A 15,742-nucleotide genomic window follows, 5' to 3' on the forward strand; every position below is an offset into this window, starting at 1 on the left:
CGCTCCGAATGGGAACGAACCCATCTGGGACAGCTGCACTCCGAATGGGAACGAACCCATCTGGGACAGCTGCACTCCGGGTGGGAACGAACCCGTCTGGGACAGCTGCACTCCGGGTGGGAACGAACCCATCTGGGACAGCTGTACTCCGGGTGTGCTCACCGGTGCGACATCACCAGATTCAGGAAGCTTGACTGTATAATTTGTAGTGGTGGAGATTGTGTTCGCATTCTCCCTGCTTTCGTTGTTTGGAGGGAGAGTTGTAATCAGGGTTAGCTACAGGCAGTGTGCACGCGTTGTTTGTTGGTATTTCCAGTGGCAGCCGATACTCCTGAGACCGTGTTTCTCCACTTTGTCCCGCACTGACGTGCTATCGCTTGCGAGGATGGTTGCAGGCGCTGCAGCAGTGTTGCAAGCCCGACTGCAGAGGGCCTGGGCGCCCGGTCCCTGCCCGGTCTGTGCGGAACCGGCCCAGCCTCGCCTCCCCACGCTCCAGCCCGCGGGTCGCCAAGCGTCTACACTCGACCGAGGTGGGACGGCAAGAGCCGGGTTAGCGTCCGGCCCGCACACCGAGCTCGCCGGGGGGACGGGCGGAGGCTGAGACTGCGTCCGACTCGGGGGGCATCAAATCCCCGCTCTCTGGAAATCCGCCCGGGCTCGGCCGGGTGTGACCCAGACAGTGCTCACTTGAGCGGGACCGGCATCTCCGCACCTTGTTCCAGGAGAACTGTTTCACCGGGGTGCTTCCCTGCTCCTGCAGACACTACGTGGGACAGGCAGGAACCATCCCAGCTTCAGAGGCAGCACTTCGGGGGCCCCTTTAGGGATTCGCTGGCTAATTACTGCAGGGAACAGGGATATATCTCCCGGACGCCGGCAGGTTCGGAGGGAGCGCCCTGGGATGGCCCCTGAATCCCCAGCTATGCCCTCGCTGCTTTCCCGTCTTGCGGGAGAATCCCACAGCGCTCGCGGATCGCGTCCGACCCCGCGGTCCCAGGGCCCCCGTTCCGTCTGCTAAATCTGTCCTTTAACCTCCAGACCAGGGGAGAGCGCGAACGCAGTCCCCCACTACCACAAATTATGCAGTCGAGTTTCCCGCATTTGGGGAAATCGCAGGGGTCAGCACACCCGGAGTGCAAGGGATGAGCCTCGCCCTGGGAAAACCACCTGCCTGATCATGGTGTCTCCCCTGCCAGGTAAGTATGCCCAACCCCGCCCCACGCCCAACCACCCTGACCGCCCCACGCCTCCCCAACACACGCCCACCCCCGCCCCGGCCCCCCACCCCACCCGCCCCGCGCTGCGGCCCGGCCCGCACGGCCCGGCCCGCGCAGCGCCCGCGGCCGCGCGAGGGCAGCGCGGGCTCTGCGCGGGCCGTGTCCCGGCATGCCGCGCGCCTCGCCTCGTTTGCATAACCCCGCCCCGCAATTGCGTCTCATGGCCCCACCCCGCACTCGTCGCTTGCTTTTAACGTCATCATTCGCCATCCCCGGTTCCGGTTCGGTCCTGGTGGCGCGGCCCGCAACGGGGCGGCGGCTCTGGGAGCCCCCGATGGCCTCGAGCACCGCCCGCAGGCCGCCGTGCCGGGAGCGGAGTCTCCGGGAGCGGCCGGGACAACGATCGGGTTCTGCCGGGCGGAACCGGAGCCGTAGTGGGGAGCGGGAGGGTGAACCTCGAGTACTCCGTATGTACCGGGGGTGGACGGAGCGAGGCGGGGCCGGTCCCCGGGGCACGAGGTGGTGCCGCCGTACCCGGTGCTGCGGGACACCGAGTCGTGCCAAGGGGTCTTACTGCGTTCCGCTGTTAACTGCGGTGTTTTGGGGCAGGGGAGGAGCTGCCGGCGGGAGATCTGGGCTGTGAGGATGGAGAAGAAGCTGCCGAATCCCCGGAAAAACCTGTGCGGCCCCAAGTCAGCCCCGCCGGGGCGGCTCCGGGGCCCGGGGAGAGCTCTGCGAACGGGGCAGTGCCGGCGGCACGGGCGGCCGGGAGGCGCGGCAGGAAGGGCAAGGCCGAGGTGCTGCTGCTGGAGCTGTCCCGGGCCCCGGAGCCCGTTCGGATGGAAAAGCGGCTCGGGAGCAGCGAGGACGGCCTTGAGACCCCTCGGGGCGGGCGGCCCAAGAGGAAGGCAGCCAAAGTGTGAGTTGGTGGTGACAGCTGGGGCTCGGGGGCGCCTGTGCCCTAGAGACACGTGAGAGAGGTGGGAAATGTTCACCCTGGATAAGAAAAGGCTCCAGGGAGACCTTAGAGCTTCTTACGGCGCTTAAAGGGGCACCAGAAAAGTTGGAGAAGGCCTTTGAACAAGGGGCTGTAGGAACAGAACACAGGAATGGCTTCCTACTGCGAAGGATAGTGGGAAGAAATCCTCCCCTGTGAGGGTGGGGAGGCCCTGGCACAGCTTGCCCAGAGAAGCTGTGGCTGCCCCATCCCTGGAATTTTTCAAGGCCAGGTTGGATGGGCCTTGGAACACCCTGGTTTAGTGGAAGGTGTCCCTGCCCATGGCAGGGAGGGTGGAACTGGATGAGCTTTAAAGCGTCTTCCAACCCAAACCATTCCCTGATTCCGTGATTCAATGATCTCTGTCTCCCCAGAGGGTCTCAGTGCCTTTCCTGTAGGACTTTGTCCCGTGTTGGTGGGATGTACTGATTCCTCACAGACCAATCCTTTGCCACTCTAGGGAATGTGTTTGGATCCAGGAGCCCCTGGCAGGGGGCAGCAGCTGCCTGTGGCAGGAGGAATTTCCTTGGTTCCTGACAGAGCAGGAGGAGCTTATTGGTGGTAGCAGGGCAAGCTCCAGGGAGTTCAGGGTGCGGGGAGGCCGTGTGCTCAGGGCCTCCGGTACAGCTGGAGCAGATTCACTGCCCAGACCACGGGCTGGAAGGGGGGAGGCAGAGCTGGCCCACCCCTTTGTTATCCTGCTGCTTACCTCCAGGCACTGCCCTGCTGTTCCAGGGCTCTGCTGTACCTGCAGGAGCTGGCGGAGGAGCTGGCGCCCACGTGCCAGCCCCCCGTGCCGGCCGAGGGGGCGCCGGAGCCAGAGCACGTCCCGAGGAAGCGCCGGGGCCGGAGGAGGAAGGAGGAGGACACAGACAGCGATGACCCCGCACAAGATGCTGACTTCGTGCCCTCACAGGAAGGGCTGCAGGCAGAGGAGGAGGAGGAGGAGGGCAGCGACACGCTGTTCAGTGAGGCGTCGGAGCCAGAGCTGGAGGCACCTCGAGGGCACGGCGGGAGGACGGCAGCCACAGGGGTGAGGACAGGGGCTCTGCCTAGGGCCCTTCTTGCCTGTGACCCAGCACCAACAGCTCCAGATGCCTGTGCTGTCCCACAGTGTCCCTGCTGGCAGGGCAGGACAGCTGGGACAGGGGTGGCACATGGGGCAGGCACAAGGCCAGTGGCAGCTCCTGGTGAGGGCCACTGGGGACGGGAGCAGGGACAGGTCCTCTGGGAGAGGGAGCAGGGCCTGTGCTCCAGCTGGAGCAGGGGGAGGTGGAGGCAGGTCCTGAAGGAGTCCTGGCCTCCTGGAAGTTCCTGTAGTGGGACTGTATGTCTTTAGCCCAGTGTGGCCTGTTGACAGTGGCTGGGGAGAGTTCTGTTCTCAGGGCCTGTGGTGGTTCCCTTTGGGACAGTTGGATCCCCCAGGGCTCAGGGCTTTCTCTGAGTCTGTTGTTCTGCCCAGAGATCCAAGCCCCAGTGCCGAGGCCTCGCCCCCAACGGCTTCCACAACTCCATCATGGCCCCAGTGGAAAAGAGCTCCAGCCTTACCTGCAGTCTGTGAGTGGGGGCTTGGGGTGCTCGAGGCGCAGCGGGGCTACAGGGAGCAGTGGGTTGTCCTGGTACCGTCACTGGCTGGATATGAGGGTGAAGGAGAGCGTGCTGTCGGGAATGTCAGTATTCTGCTGGGATGGGGCACAGTTGGGTCGGGAGGGTTGCAAAGGGCAGGGACTGTGCTGCAGAAGGGGAGGCTGTGCCACAGGATGCAGGAAGGGGAGGTGAGGAGGGGGTGCTGGACATGCCAGGGGCCGTGGCTGAGGTCTGGCATGCACTGCAGGCGGGAGCAGAAGCACTCACAGTGGGAGTTCCCTGACTGGATCCCCGTGGCACACAGGTGGACGTGTCTCTCTGACAGGTACCATGGGAGCAGGGAGGGAGCAGGGCCAAAGGAAAAGTGGGGCAGCTCCCAGCAGTGCCTGGGGTGAGCAAGGGGGTGGGGGGGGCTGTGCTCCCACACCCCTCTCTGTGGCTGCTGTGGGCTTTGGGGGTCTCTTGGATTTGGCTGTGGAGCAACGTGGCCAGTCAGGCCATGTGGAGGCTGGGATGGTGCTGGGACATGGGGCTGTGCTGGGGTGATTGGGTGAAGGATGGGAAGATCTCCTCTCACTTCTGCCTGCACAGCGAGGCTGCCCCGTACCTGCCAGCAGAGGAGAAGTCTCCCCTCTTCTCCATTCAGCGTGAGGGCATCAAGGACGATGGTGCCTTGTACAGGTTAAACAGGTGTGTGCTGGGGTGTCCCTAGGCCCAGCAGGGTGTTTGCTGCCTGTCAGGCTGTCCATCTAGCGTGGCAGTGGCTGTCGGGTTGTCCCCAGGCCCAGTGGGACGGTGGCTGTCAGGGTGTCCCCAGGCCTGTCTGGGACCAGGGGCCACCCCCAGGGTTGCATCCGTGGGTTGGCCAGTCGGCCTGTACTGTGCCCTGGGGTCCCACCAGCCCCTGCCCCAGCTCTGCAGGAGCCTTCATCCCTCTCCCACCAACAGGTTCAGCTCTCTGCAGCCCCACCCAGAGCGCCTGGATGTCTCCTTCTTCGTGGGCGGCCCAGTGTGGGCGATGGAGTGGTGCCCGACCCCGGAGGGCTCTACAGCCCCGCAGTATGTGGCCGTGTCCTGCCACAGGAGCATGGAGGAGACGCACAGCGTGTCTGGGCTTCACTCAGGCCCTGCACTCCTGCAGCTCTGGGGCCTGGGCATGCTGCAGACGGAGCAGGGGTGAGTGGCTGGGGCTGGGGCCTACCTAGATCTTGCGTCCCCCCATGGCTGCGTGGGTGGCGAGGCTTGTCCTCTCCCAGAGCTGCCAGCCGCAGCCTGAACCCCAAGAGGGCTGTGCTGATGGCCTGCTCTGCCAGTGGTGTACACTGTGTGTATTGGAGCTGCTGGGCACCAGCTACCATGTTAGTCATGGCCAAACTCATGCCCACAGCTCTCCCAACAAGGCCAGGCTGGCCTATGCCATCGCTGCCGACTACGGCTGTGTGTGGGACATGAAGTTCTGCCCCAGTGGTGCCTGGGAGCCACCCACTGCAGCCAGGACGGTGAGTGCTGCTCAAGGGCTGCCCTTGGGTTCTCATGAGAGGTGACCCATGTCTGAGCTCATGTGTCCATCCCCAGCACCCACAGATGAGCCGGCTGGGCCTGCTGGCAGCTGCCTTCTCAGATGGCAGGGTGGTGGTGTATGCCCTGCCACACCCTGGGGCCCTGCACCACGCCAAGACAACCCAGGTAAAAGGTAGGAAGAGCCACACCGCCGAGCAGGGGCGTCCTGGCCCTCCTCCCCCTGTGCCAGCATGGGACTGCAAACCCCAGGCTGACCTGTGTCCATAGGAGCCTGCTGTGCTGGGGAGCTGCCAGCAGGGCTGTGCCTCAGCCTGGGAGCTGGGTGGCTGGGAAGTGAGCCCACACCCAAGATGCCCCCAGCCTGGCATCTGTCACAGGTATAGTGTGGGATCCAAGGCTGCTTTTTGGTGTTGGAGGCCTGCTTTGAGTACTCTTGTGCCCAGAGATCCAAGCCCCAGTGCCAAAGCCTTGCTTCCAACGGCTTCCACAATTCCATTATGGAATTCCAGTGAAGAGCTCCAGCCTTACCTGCAGCCTGTGTGAGTGGAGGCCGTGTGCAATGTGCTGCTTTGGTTCTGTCTCAGGGACACTGCAGCAGCCTGGCTGGGATGTGGCTCCCAGGCAGCCCCAAAAGCTGGGCACTGGTGGGGGCTCTCAGCAGCATCGCTGTTCACAGCAGGGCACAGCCACAAAGCGTGTCCCCAGCCATTCCCCATCTCCCTGCTGCCAGAGCTGCCTCTTTCAGCCAAGCCATGTGTTAGGACAGGAGTGCAGGGCTGGTTCAGACTAACGGTGCCTGTAATGACTGTGCCGGAGCTGAGCGGGATCGATGGCCAGCGCGTGCTGGCGGCGGGCGCTCGGCCGTGGCTGACAGCCAGCACTTGTGTGCTGACGGTGGAAATGGGCTCCCTGTGCCCAGACACAGCTGCCAGCGCTCCCGGTGTGCTGGCTGTGCCTGCGCTGGCTGCAGGTGGCTGGGCCCTGCTGCAGCCCCCCCGGCACCTTGTGAGGGGGGCCCAGCCAGCTCCTGTCATGACTGGAGCCCGGCACATGCGGTCGTTGCCGGGCTGGAGCGCTGGTTTCCAGCCCCAGGATCAGTGCCAGGCTGTGGTGACAGGCCCTGCTGGGAGCTCCCAAACTGGTGTGGCTGTGCTGGCTGTCCCTGGGGCACTGGGGACCCACATCCCTGTGTTCCTGCCTGGCAGAGCTGGGGCTGGTCTCCATCCTGCATCCCAGCTGTCACAGCTCCTCTGTATCTCCACCCATGGCTGCCATGCTGCAGGCTGTGACGTGCCAGTCTGGTGCTGACTGTGCAGGACAGCCCCACATGGGGGTTAGGGACCCCAGGCCTGAGGGATGTGGGATGGGGTCCCCACAGCACTCATGTATGGTGTTGCTGGTGGAGGGGATTCTCTGGTAGACAGAGCTGGTGCATGGTGGTCCTGTAGGTATCCTGCCCTGAGCTTTTTGGTGTAGGGTCTCTGCCTCCCTTCCCAGGAGTGGTGCCTGGCTGCTCCAGTCCTGTCAGCCATGGAGCAGATGTCCTGCACAGCTGCTCTCTGCCTTCCTGGGGTGGTCAAAGTCAGGTCTGGCTCCTGTGTGTCACTGCATCACCTCAACTTTGGTGCTGGCCATGGTGGGGCAGGAGCACATCATCTCTGCCTGTGGCACGTTTCAGGGGCTGCTTCTTCCAACACACAGGCAGGCCTGGCTCCTGGGGGTCCTGCTGCCACCCGTTTGTACCTCCATGTGCTCCAGTTCCTGCTGTGCTGGGAACACTGCTCTAGGGGAATGGCAGGACAGGGACTGGGAGCAGGACAGGGCCACAAAGAGCTGCAGTCCAGGCTCCAGGCAGGGAGCTCCCGGGACAGCCAATGCCTGCCCTGATCCCCTTCTGCTCTCTTCTAGATGGGTCCCTCCACAAGCACCTTATCTGCAAGGTCAGTGTTCCCCACCATGGTGATCCCTGTCAGGGCCGGCACTCGGCGAGCCCCCCAGCCAGTGCAGGTGGCAGAGCCTGGGGAGCCGAGGCACCTGCAGAGTGTTGGAGGGGCAGAGCAGTGTCGTGCTCCCACCCCTGGCATCCCGCTCCTGGGGCATGGATGGCACCGCTGCAGGGCTGTGACCCAGGGCTCTCCCTTGGCCCCCAGGTGCAGTGCATCGCCACGCTTCAGGTGGGCTCCATCGAGGCAGGTAATGCAACTGAGTGTGGACAGTGCTTCAGTCTCTCCTGGATGCCGTCCAAGCCCCACCATCACCTTGCAGCAGGCTTTTATGACGGTGAGTCTCCTGTGCCCTGCGGCAGCACTCGGGGAGCAGCCTTCACCCTGGCAGAGCACTGGAGCCTTGTGCTCAGCCTCAACTGGTGCTGGCACCTCTGCCCAGCCCTGGGTCAGAGGAAGGCTTCTCTGGGCTGGCTGTTGTCACTCTGACGTACCTCCAGGCTGGTCACTGGTTAGGGTTAGGGCAACTCTGTCCACTGCTGGTCCCCCACCAAAGCACCTGTGGCATTGGCAGTACCTCATGGGCACAAGTCTTTCCACAGGCACCGTGGCGGTGTGGAACCTGCTCACCAAATCCCTGCTGCAGTGCGTGCACCAGCCTGATGCCTCCCTCAAGCTCTACCCTTTCCGGTGCTTTCTAGCCCATGACCACGCAGTCCGGAGCATTGAGTGGTGCAAGGCTGACAGGTGAGGGCAGGAGCAGGTACAGATGCTGCCAGGAGAGGAGCTTCCTCCTTTGTCAAGAAGGGCTTGGGAGGCCATGGTGCCAATGGTACTTGGCCCCCTGCAGCACCAGAGGGGTTGGGTTGGGCTTTCCAGGGGAGGGCAGTTGAGCTGCTGCAGGACTGGGGCCACCAGTGCCCCGTGGTGGGGCAGGGCACAGCTCCATGCTGGCCTCTCAGTGCTGCCTTTCTCCTGCTTCTCAGCAACTTCCTGGTCACGGTAGGCAGCGATCGCAAGATCAAGTTCTGGGACCTGCGTCGGCTGTATGAGCCCATCAACAGCATCAAGCGGTTCCTGAGCACTGAGGTGGCCTGGCTGCTGCCCTACAACGGCATCACTGTGGCCCAGGACAACTGCTATGCCTCGTGAGTGCTGGGGCCAGTCCTGCTGCCAGGGCCTGGTCAAACTTCCCAGGGGCCCCTCTGGTTTCCCCCTCCCTGGGACTGTCCAGCTGTGCCATGGCAAGGGCAGGCCCTGCTTGTTTTGGGTCACACCGCACCAGCACAGCGTGACATCCCCTCTGCTGTGCCACTCTGAGGCAGAGGCAGGGTGGGCCAGGGGATGGCCTACCCCTGAACTGGGCAACAGCTGTGCTGCTAAAGAGGTTTAGGGTCTCGGCAAGTTCTTGGCCTCTGGGAGCTGCCTTGAGTCCTCTTGACTCTGTGAAATGCTGCTAGAGCAAGAACAGCCCGCTCACCCTGGGGCAGTTCTGTGGGGAGGTGGGCTGTGCCTGGCTCTCCAGTTCCTGGTGACAGCAGTCAGGCATCCCATGCCTCATTCTGTCGCTTCCTCCACAGGTATGGGGTCTGTGGGATCCACTACATCGACGCCGGGTACCTGGGCTTCAAGGCCTATTTTGTGGCCCCTCGCAAGGGCACTGTGTGGGTAAGGGCCAGTGCAGGGCCGTTCTGTCCCAGTGGCCAGGTCAGCCCCAGCTGGGGCTCAGGGCTTGCGGGGGTGGTGGGAACCCTGTGCCCTCCAGCCCTCTGTCCCTGCAGAGCATCTCTGGCTCGGACTGGCTGAACACAGTAGCTGCAGGTGACATCACCGGTGAGCTGGTGGCAGCGGTGCTGCCTGACCTGGCTGTCAACCCCCTCAACGTCAAGCGCTCCTCAGACCGCAGATTTGTAAGAGACCATTGCGCTCAGGTGGCCCAGCCCGGGCACACAGGGCTGGCGGGGGCAGGGGGGACCATAGGAAAAGTGTCCTGGTGGTCCCTGTCTGCAGAGAAGCGGCAGGATCTCTGTCCACCCTCCCCTGAGCCCGCTCTCACCCACAGCCGGTGTACAAAGCTGACCTGCTGCCGTGCAGCCCTGATGGGCCTGAGTGCGCCGAGCAGGCGCTGCCCAGGACCCATCGCTACAGTGAGATGGTGGCCAGGAGCTACATCCGATTCCAGGACACAGACCTGGTAGGAGAGGACGGGGGGCAGCCGGGGTCCGGCCTGTGAGCAGGGCTGGTGGGGCTGTGGCTGGGCAGTGGGGTTGGCAGGGCCAGGAGATGCTGGTGGGGCATTGGGGCAGCCCCTTACCTCGGGCAGGGCCGAGATCATGGTGCAGGCGATGCTCCTGCCTCGGGCCTGCAGCCCAAGGTGGTGCCACCGCTTTCCAGCGCAGCTTCCAGAACTTCCCAAGCCGGGAGCCCATGCGCCGGATGCACAAGCAGGAGCTGAAGGCAGAACTGAGCCTTGACCGCCTGCAGCTGGAGGCCCTCCACAAGGTGAGTGGGCCAGGCTGAGCCCCAGCCCTGCACACAGATGGTCTGCTCTGGGGCCCAGAGTCCCAGCACCCCAACCCCCTCCCTTAGGAACTGCTCTCTTCCCACAGGTGCGCTTCAGCCCCAACCTGGACTCGCAGGGATGGCTGGTGTCGGGTGGGCAGGCGGGCATTGTGCGGGCACACTGCCTGGTTGGGCTGGCCTCTGGCGTGGGCCACCAGCTGCTCCCAGAGTGCCAGGCCCGCTTCAGCGTCCTCTATGGGGACACAGCCAGCAGCCCTGGCCCCCCTGAGCACTCCCTGCTGCCAGCAGAGTAGGGCTGTCAGTCCCTCATGCTGCTGCCATGTGCTCACCCTGGGCAGGGGCTGGGGCCAGCTGTGCTGGCATGGGGCTGTTGGCCCCCTCAGTGCTGCTTTCCCTATGGGTGTCTGCTGCAGGAGGGACAGCTGCTCCCAGACATTCTCTGGGATGCTCTGGATGCTTGTCCTCATCCTCTGGGCCTGGAAGGGTCTGTCTACACTGTTTGGTCTGAGCTGGGCAGGGGCTGTGGGACGTGCACATGTCCCAGGGCTGAGCTGTGGGTCTGACCCTGCAGACCCTTCACCAGCGTGGAGCTGTGCTTGTGCTCGCCTCCATCCCTGCTGTGCGCCAGAGGGCAGGGAAGGGGCTGGGAGCTGTGGAGTCGCTCACATTGAGCTTGTGTTCAGCTGTGCAGAATAAACGTGGTGGTTTTGTATGGATGTGGTGGTACTGGCACTGGGGCAGACGTGGCTGGTAGCGGTGGCTGTAGGGGCCCACCCCCAACTCCATCCTTTCCCTCCTCACTCCAGTCTGCTGCGCTGCTGCTGCACATTTATTGGCAGTGCTGGCACTGCTGCTGGCATAGATGGACAGGTGGACACCAGGGGCACAGGCACGACTCAGCAGAGGGAATGGATCAGGAACAGCAGGATTCAGATGGAGCTCAGGCAGCAGTGTGCGGGGCTGGGGCCAGGGCCAGGTCTGAGGTCCCCCATGGGGGATGTCCCCTTCTGCCAGGACAGACGGGCTCCCTGGGGACTGGGTGGTGGGGCAGGATTCCGCCTCCTCAGGAGCTGTGGCACATCAGGGAGTGGAAGATCCCAGGGAGCCCCTGTGTTCCACAGGCCTGGCCATGCGTCTGTCCCCCCAGGACACCGCACTGGAGTCACTGTCCCACCCCAGGACTTCGCAGCAGTGGTGTGGGGTAGAGGGGAGGATGAGATCTCAAGCACTGCCCTGCTCTAGCACGAGGAGCTGGGGCCAGGGCCACGTCTGGCCCAATGTAGCAGCGTGGGTGGGGGTCTCAGGCTTGGGGGTCCTGGCAGTGGGGACAGCCTGCTGTCTCCTCGTGGTGCTGCTCCACCTGTACTGTGCACAAGGCAAAGCCAAACCTGCTCTGGAGCCGGGCAGTGACCTCCTGCAGCACCATCTCGGCATCAGCGCTGGCATCTAGGAGCAGCAGGCCAGGGGCTCGTTCCTGGCATGGCCACTGGGATCCCCCCGGCCATGCCCTGTGCAGGTCACTCACCCACAGCCACGTGCACCGACACCGCGGGGTGGCTCAGCGTCAGCGCCCAGAGATGGAGGTCATGGACACCCCGCACCCCGCTGGTCCCCAGCAGCACGTCCTTCACCGCATCAAACTCGAGGCCCCGCGGTGTCCCTGCCAGCAGCACCTGCTCACAGGGGCCACCCTTGGCCCCAGCCACAGCACCCACCTGGCTGAGGGCTCCCAGTGGAAGCCACTGGGGCTGGGGGCTTCCCCAGGGGAACCAGGCTGAGCATGGTGGCTTTGGGGTGAGACAGGCCTCACCTTGGGGCCAATGCACCTGGCCAGGGTGGAGAGAAGGGACTGGGGGGATTCAGGTGTGGCAAGGGAGAAGGACACAAGAGGTGAGCTGCCTCGTGGGCTGCGGCAGACACAGCTCCAGGAGCTCCTGTGCCCATCCTGCAGCTGTGGTCTCACACCCCTCCCACTCACTACTCACCTTCCATGAGGACCCTGAAGACATCTCTGAGGATCGTGATGGTGGAGCCAAGGACGAAGACAGAGAAGAAGAGGGTGCTAATGGGGTCTGCGATCTTACACTGGGGCTGCAGAGAGCAAGGTGTCTGTGAGGCTGGGGGCAGAGCTGACTTGGCACCCTGCGTGGGACTAGCAGAGCTGTTCCCACAGGCAGCATTGGGGCAGTCCAGCCTGGGCACCTTGAAGTAGATGATGGTGGCAGCCACGAGGACACTGACGCTCTGCAGCAGATCCCCCACCACATGGACGAAGGCTGCCCGCACGCTGGTGCTGCCAGGCAGGGGGCTGTGGCTGGGCTGGCAGGCCACAGAGCTCTCCAGCTGCTCGTAGGCCCCTGTGCCATGGCCATGGCCAGCAGGGGACTGGTGCAGGATGTAGGCCATGCTGGGAAGAGCAGGGCTGGCTCAGTGCCACACTGACAGGGTATGGGGGCCCTGCTGGCCCTTGCTTGAGCAAAGGGGGCACAGGCAGTCACACCTGGGCCTTGGGACAGTGGGAGGAGTGGGGCTGGAGGTGCAGCAGGAGCAGGGCAGGGGTTTGGTCCTGGGGCTCATGACAGGGCTTGTGGGGTGCTGCTTGGGGGACCAGGGCAATGTGGGGTGTGGGGCTGGAGGCACATGGACTGGAAGCCCCAAGCACAAGGAAGACAGGGACGTGGTGGGGGGGAGGCAGCACCTGGGGACACAAGACTGGTGCACAGGGACACAAAGTGACCTGGGGACACAGTTGGGGTTCCAGGGACATAGGTGGGGCAGGAGTCAGGCTGACGGTGCACAGGGACCACGGGTGCACAGCCCCAAGTGGGACATACACCAGATTGACGCCGACGGCGCAGGCGGATGTGGCCAGCATGGCTCGTGCCTCGATCTCGTAGTCATTGCTGATGATGCGGGCGGCCGCTAGATAGACAAGGGCTGCGGTCACAACCCAGATAGAGAGGACAGAGGCCAGTGCACCCAGTGTCTCTGTGGAATGACACCCATCAGCACTCAACCCGGCCATGGGGGTCCCCTGGAGCCCCGCAGGGCCGTGCCCCTCAGCTCACCCGAGCGGTGCCAACCAAAGGTCATGGTTTTGGTGGGTGGGCGGTTGGAGACCCAGAGGGAGAAGAGGCTGACGGACATGCTGCCCACGTCTGTCAGCAGGTGGGCTGCATCGGTCATGACGGCCAGGCTGTGTGCCAGGTACCCACCTGTGGGCACAGAGCAGCTGGCACCCTGTGCCCCGCTGGCAGCCCTCCACCCTGGCCCAGCCGCTGTTACCTATCACCTCCCCGACCATGAAGAGGCAGCAGACAGCACAGGCGATGCTCAGCTGCTGGCGGGCCTGGAGCCTGCCCTGCCCAGGGCTGGGGGTTGGGGGGCTGCAGCGGCAGTGGGGATCTGGGGGGGCCACCAGTGCCCAAGGGTCTCGAGAGCCTGTGAAGAGACTAGGGGCGGGGGTCACGGCCGGCAGCACCGGGCAGGTGCTCCCTGCCCAGAACCCCCGAGGGTCCTGCTACCGCCCGGTGTTACACAGCCGGGCAGTCGGTGCAGCCGGGCAGTCGGTCCCCAGCGGGACAAGCAGCCGCGGGACCGGCGGCAGCAGCAGGAGGCGGTGGCACGGGGGTCCCGCCGGAACCGGAGACTGGACTGGTGCGGGTACCCGCGGGGAGGTGCGGTTGGGAGCGAGGTGCTGTGCCTGCGGCCGGGCTGCGGGACGGGCCGCCCGTGCGGAGACGTGAGGCGTGGGGAAGGGGCGGCGGGGGCCGAGGTCCTGGTGCGTGGGGCAGCAGTGCGGGAGCGGGGACGGACAGCTCACAGGGACGGGGGCTAATGGATGGACCGTACCGGTGTGGGCGAGTGATGGATGGATGGTACCGGTGTGCGTGGGCGACGTTTGGGCGCCGATAGGTGCGGGACGGACGCCCGAGGGGGGGAGCGAGGCTGGCGCACGGTGGGGCTGGTTCCGCTTGAGCGGAGGTGCCGGTGGCTGGGCGAACGTGCCGGTGGCGGGGTGACGGTGCAAGTGGCGGATGGTCAGGGCTGGCTCGGGGACTGCGGAGGTGCCCATGTCCGTGTCGGATGGATGAAGGCACGGGCGCTGGCGAGGAGGGACGTGCCGGGAGTGCCGGTGTCGGGGGTGGGGGGGTGCGAGCTGGGCAGCGCGGGACGTGCCGGGGGCTTGCGGGTGCCGAGGGAGCTGGGGGTGATGGAGGTGCCGGCAGTACTGGTGCGGGAGGACCGAGGGTTGCAGATGCGGGGGATAATGGAGGTGGTGGTGAGAGAAATTGCCGGGAGCCCTGGGAAGTGACGGGGTGCCGCTGCCAGGATAATGGGGATGCCGATTGTGGAGATGCTAGTGCCGGTAATGGGGCTGTCGGGACGATGGTGTGCCGGTGGTGATGGAAGTGCCGGTGGTGACTGGAGTGTCGGAGGTGCCGGCGCAATGGGGATGCCAGTGATGGGAGTGCCGATGATGGAAGTGCCGTCGGCGCCGCAGACGCCGGTGATGGAGTTGTGCTGGCGGTGGTGGGGGTGCCGGGGTGATGGGATGCCGGGGTGATGGGATGCCGGGGTGAGGGGATGCCGGTGCCGGCGGTACCTCTTGAGGCGCAGGCTGTCGTCGGCGCGGCCGTTCCGCGGGCTGACCAGGCGGGCGCTCTCGGTGCCGGTCGGGGACTCCATCCCGGGAGCGAGCGGCACCGCGAGCACCGGCACCGCCGAGCCCCGCCCCTGCCGTGACTCCGCCCCCACGCGCGGGTGGCGGGGTGGTCCTGCCCGCGGGTCCGCGCTCGAGCGGGGACGGCCCCGGCGGCGTGCGAGGGGCTGGAGAGGGGCTGGAGAGGGGCTGGAGAGGGGCTGGAGAGGGGCTGCTCGGGTGTTGAGGTCCGATGGATCTCCAGGCAAATACATGGGAGCTGTGCGTAAGGGGCGCTCTGCCACAGGAGAAGCTCTTCGGGGACAAGGCTCAGCCTCATCTTTTGTCCCTGGGCAGGTGATGACACAACTGATTCTGGAAGCCGTCTGTGCACAGGAAGGACAGGAAGGGAGCTGAGGAGAATCCGGCACAGTGTCACCGACGGGGATTGCGCCTGACCATTCCAGTCACCTTCCGCGGTGAAATGCCGAACCTGGTGCACGACGGGCGTGCAGGGGACAGTGTCTGCCCAGGTTACAGGAAGGCTTTTGACGCTGTACCGCTTGGGACCCTCAGCGAGAAGTGTTGGGAGCACGGGCTGGATGAGCCGGGAGGGGCTGCATTGAACTGGGGCTGCGTGGCCGAGCCCGGAGCAGAGTATTCACCGCCCGGTAAAGACCAGTGTAACCTCGGGGTTAGTACTGAGTCCAGTCCCGCCTCCTTTAGGGACCTGGAGGCCAGGCAGAGCACCCTCAGCACGGTGACAGATGACAACCGACCGGGGATAGGTGGCTTCACCCGGTGGGTCGTGCTGCTCCGTAGTGCGGAGGGATTCAAGATGGGCTGCAGAGACAGGGGGCAGGAGCTTGGGGAGGGTCAGCACGGGGCAGTGCAGGGTCCTGCTCTGGGGGGGACAGCCTCAGGACGGGCACCGGGCAGCCGGCTGGGAAGCAGCTCCGCAGAAAAGGCTCCGGGGGTCCTGGGAGACACCGAGTTGACCATGAACTAACAATGCACCCTTGGCACGTCCTGGACACCACTGGGGCTGGAGCGCTGGCTCCCCAGAACACGCGGGACAGGACAGGCTGGGGAGAGCCCGCCGAGCACCCTGTGATGCTGCAGGGCTGGAGCGGCTCTGCCGGGATAAGGCTGAGGGAGCTGCAGAGCCCCGGGGATCCCTGGCTGTGACACCTCTAGGGAGGCGGCTGCAGGTGAGCCCAGCGCTCGGGGCTGCCGGGGGCGTGGCCTGATCGGGGCGTGGCCTGATCGGGGGCGTGGCCTGATCGGGGCGTGGCCTGATCGGGGCGGGGCC

General features: G+C 64.9%; 2 protein-coding genes and 1 non-coding gene across 6 annotated transcripts; 1 reads left to right on the top strand and 2 right to left on the bottom strand.

Annotated features, from left to right (window-relative positions):
* Nucleotides 1-1,040: 1,040 nt before the first annotated feature.
* Nucleotides 1,041-1,204, bottom strand: LOC148184739 (U1 spliceosomal RNA). Its single transcript, XR_015772335.1, has one exon. It is a non-coding gene; the product is annotated as a U1 spliceosomal RNA (small nuclear RNA).
* A 291-nt stretch (nt 1,205-1,495) lies between these two features.
* On the top strand, nt 1,496-10,504 carry GTF3C2 (general transcription factor IIIC subunit 2). Of its 3 annotated transcripts, XM_014261285.2 has the most exons (18): nt 1,496-1,684; nt 1,827-2,136; nt 2,950-3,247; nt 3,677-3,771; nt 4,049-4,126; nt 4,393-4,491; nt 4,750-4,977; nt 5,189-5,300; nt 5,377-5,494; nt 7,231-7,262; nt 7,473-7,602; nt 7,868-8,012; nt 8,252-8,413; nt 8,846-8,933; nt 9,047-9,175; nt 9,328-9,459; nt 9,660-9,767; nt 9,875-10,504. In XM_014261285.2, the coding sequence occupies exons 1-18, from the start codon at nt 1,552-1,554 to the stop codon at nt 10,079-10,081; spliced, it is 2,604 nt and encodes an 867-aa protein (XP_014116760.1). In that variant the 5' UTR covers nt 1,496-1,551; the 3' UTR covers nt 10,082-10,504. The 3 variants fall into 3 exon arrangements, with proteins under 3 accessions (XP_014116760.1, XP_087909657.1, XP_087909658.1); XM_088053531.1 differs by lacking the exon at nt 7,231-7,262 and having other exon boundaries at nt 5,377-5,487; XM_088053532.1 differs by lacking the exons at nt 5,377-5,494; nt 7,231-7,262.
* Nucleotides 10,505-10,716: 212 nt separating this feature from the next.
* SLC30A3 (solute carrier family 30 member 3) lies at nt 10,717-14,477 on the bottom strand. Of its 2 annotated transcripts, XM_088053217.1 has the most exons (8): nt 14,395-14,477; nt 13,074-13,240; nt 12,857-13,003; nt 12,623-12,776; nt 11,991-12,195; nt 11,774-11,879; nt 11,314-11,448; nt 10,717-11,234 (listed from the first exon to the last, which is right to left on the bottom strand). In XM_088053217.1, the coding sequence occupies exons 1-8, from the start codon at nt 14,475-14,477 to the stop codon at nt 11,089-11,091; spliced, it is 1,143 nt and encodes a 380-aa protein (XP_087909343.1). In that variant the 3' UTR covers nt 10,717-11,088. The 2 variants fall into 2 exon arrangements, with proteins under 2 accessions (XP_087909343.1, XP_087909342.1); XM_088053216.1 differs by having other exon boundaries at nt 11,774-12,195.
* Between the last annotated feature and the right edge of the window lie 1,265 nt (nt 14,478-15,742).

This window comes from Pseudopodoces humilis, chromosome 3 (genome assembly GCF_049639895.1).
Source record: "Pseudopodoces humilis isolate 2021_Gansu_Grassland_sample_001 chromosome 3, ASM4963989v1, whole genome shotgun sequence".
Taxonomy (NCBI): domain Eukaryota; kingdom Metazoa; phylum Chordata; class Aves; order Passeriformes; family Paridae; genus Pseudopodoces; species Pseudopodoces humilis.

What these genes read in the sequence shown, in the direction of transcription:
- GTF3C2 (XM_014261285.2), top strand. Translation starts at nt 1,552, where the DNA reads ATGGCCTCGAGCACCGCCCGCAGGCCGCCGTGCCGGGAGCGGAGTCTC. An exon ending in TGGACGTGTCTCTCTGACAG is followed by an intron (nt 4,127 to 4,392) that starts GTACCATGGGAG and finishes CTGCCTGCACAG; the next exon opens with CGAGGCTGCCCCGTACCTGC. An exon ending in CTCGCAAGGGCACTGTGTGG is followed by an intron (nt 8,934 to 9,046) that starts GTAAGGGCCAGT and finishes CTGTCCCTGCAG; the next exon opens with AGCATCTCTGGCTCGGACTG.
- SLC30A3 (XM_088053216.1), bottom strand. Translation starts at nt 14,477, where the DNA reads ATGGAGTCCCCGACCGGCACCGAGAGCGCCCGCCTGGTCAGCCCGCGG. An exon ending in GACAGCCTGCGCCTCAAGAG is followed by an intron (nt 13,241 to 14,394) that starts GTACCGCCGGCA and finishes CCCCGCCCCTAG; the next exon opens with TCTCTTCACAGGCTCTCGAG. An exon ending in CTTTGGTTGGCACCGCTCGG is followed by an intron (nt 12,777 to 12,856) that starts GTGAGCTGAGGG and finishes GTCATTCCACAG; the next exon opens with AGACACTGGGTGCACTGGCC.